Here is a 1,222-nt window from a genome sequence, read left to right on the forward strand (position 1 = left end):
TTTACCTTAAAAGCCTTTTTTTTTTTGGTGTGTGAAACATATTTCACTCTTTCTTCTGTAGTTATGCCAGATATTGGAGATGTTTGACCAGTAATATTGGAACTCTGAGTGTTGTGTAAGAATATAAAAACACACTCGGGGGAAGTTGTTTGGGTTTCCAGGAGATTAAACCTGGAGACAGACTGAGTTATGTTGGCCTGAGCTCAGCGCTGCAGTTTCACATCCAGCCTCACCAACACGGCTTTTAACTCCACTTCTCAGCAGATTCTTGAAAAGCTCCCAACTTTATCTCATCTTAGCTGCTCTAGAAAGAAATGAAGTCTGTGGACAGACATGCAGCATTAGTCTTGTTTACCACGCAGAGATACTTTCTAAACAGAATTACATCACTGTCCATTTCTGAGCWGTGAAATATGAGCGCTAATGGTAAACAGTCCCAGTTGCTTCACCCTGAATATGAATGTGGCTTAACAGTGAAAGTGCAGCTAAAAGCTGGATTTCTGCTATGTTATGTTACAGCTTTATTACTATTATAAGGATCTAAWGCCATCTTATGTGGATGTTTTACCTMATTTGGCTTTAATTAAGTTCTGCAGAAATCTTAAATAAAATAAATGAAATGTGTATCATGTCTTTCCATTATTAGTTTGATGATTTACATGTCTTTAATCAATTTGCATGTTGCCTGTTGAGGTCAGCTCCTTTCCTGTAATAATGATTGATTCATTGGTTACTTAGTTTTGTCTTCATACAATTTGGTAAGATTTTGTGTAAATGTTGAGCAGTGGGTTTTCTGCGGCGTTTGATCCTAACCCGACCTCTATCTCCATCTCCTCCCAGTTGTCGGAGCTACGGCAGAGGCTGGAGCGGGCTGAGGCCGACCGGCAGGAGCTGCAGGAGGAGCTTCACCGGGAGCGGGAGGCGCGGGAGAAGCTGGAGCACACCATCGCCCAGCTCAAGCAGCAGATGGCCCAGTCTGGCATGATGGGAGGCAGCCCCTCTCCCCCTCTCACCCCCGCCACTGGACCCCTGAACGCCCACTCCCCTCCCTGCTCTTCCTCCATGGCTGAGGCCCCTGTGGCCGGCCTGAAGTAACTGTGACATTTTCTTCCCGTCAATCGCCAACTCTACAGACACAAACAATTCAGCCTGACCCTCTGCAGGGTCCCTTTCTGATTCCCGTTTTTAAAAGATACATTACAAGATTTATGTTTTTATATAT

At 44.4% G+C, this 1,222-nt stretch overlaps 1 protein-coding gene across 1 annotated transcript in view; it reads left to right on the forward strand.

Moving 5' to 3' along the window:
- The window catches only part of skila (SKI-like proto-oncogene a), a 30,444-nt gene extending 29,228 nt beyond the window's left edge, over positions 1 to 1,216 (forward strand). Inside the window, exon 6 of the mRNA XM_017309892.1 lies at positions 786 to 1,216. Coding sequence (XP_017165381.1) covers positions 786 to 1,095 — 310 coding nt within the window. The 3' untranslated portion in view covers positions 1,096 to 1,216. The remainder of the gene's footprint in view (positions 1 to 785) is intronic.
- The last annotated feature ends 6 nt before the right edge of the window (positions 1,217 to 1,222 follow it).

Source organism: Poecilia reticulata, linkage group LG17, assembly GCF_000633615.1.
Source record: "Poecilia reticulata strain Guanapo linkage group LG17, Guppy_female_1.0+MT, whole genome shotgun sequence".
NCBI classification, from domain to species: Eukaryota; Metazoa; Chordata; class Actinopteri; order Cyprinodontiformes; family Poeciliidae; genus Poecilia; species Poecilia reticulata.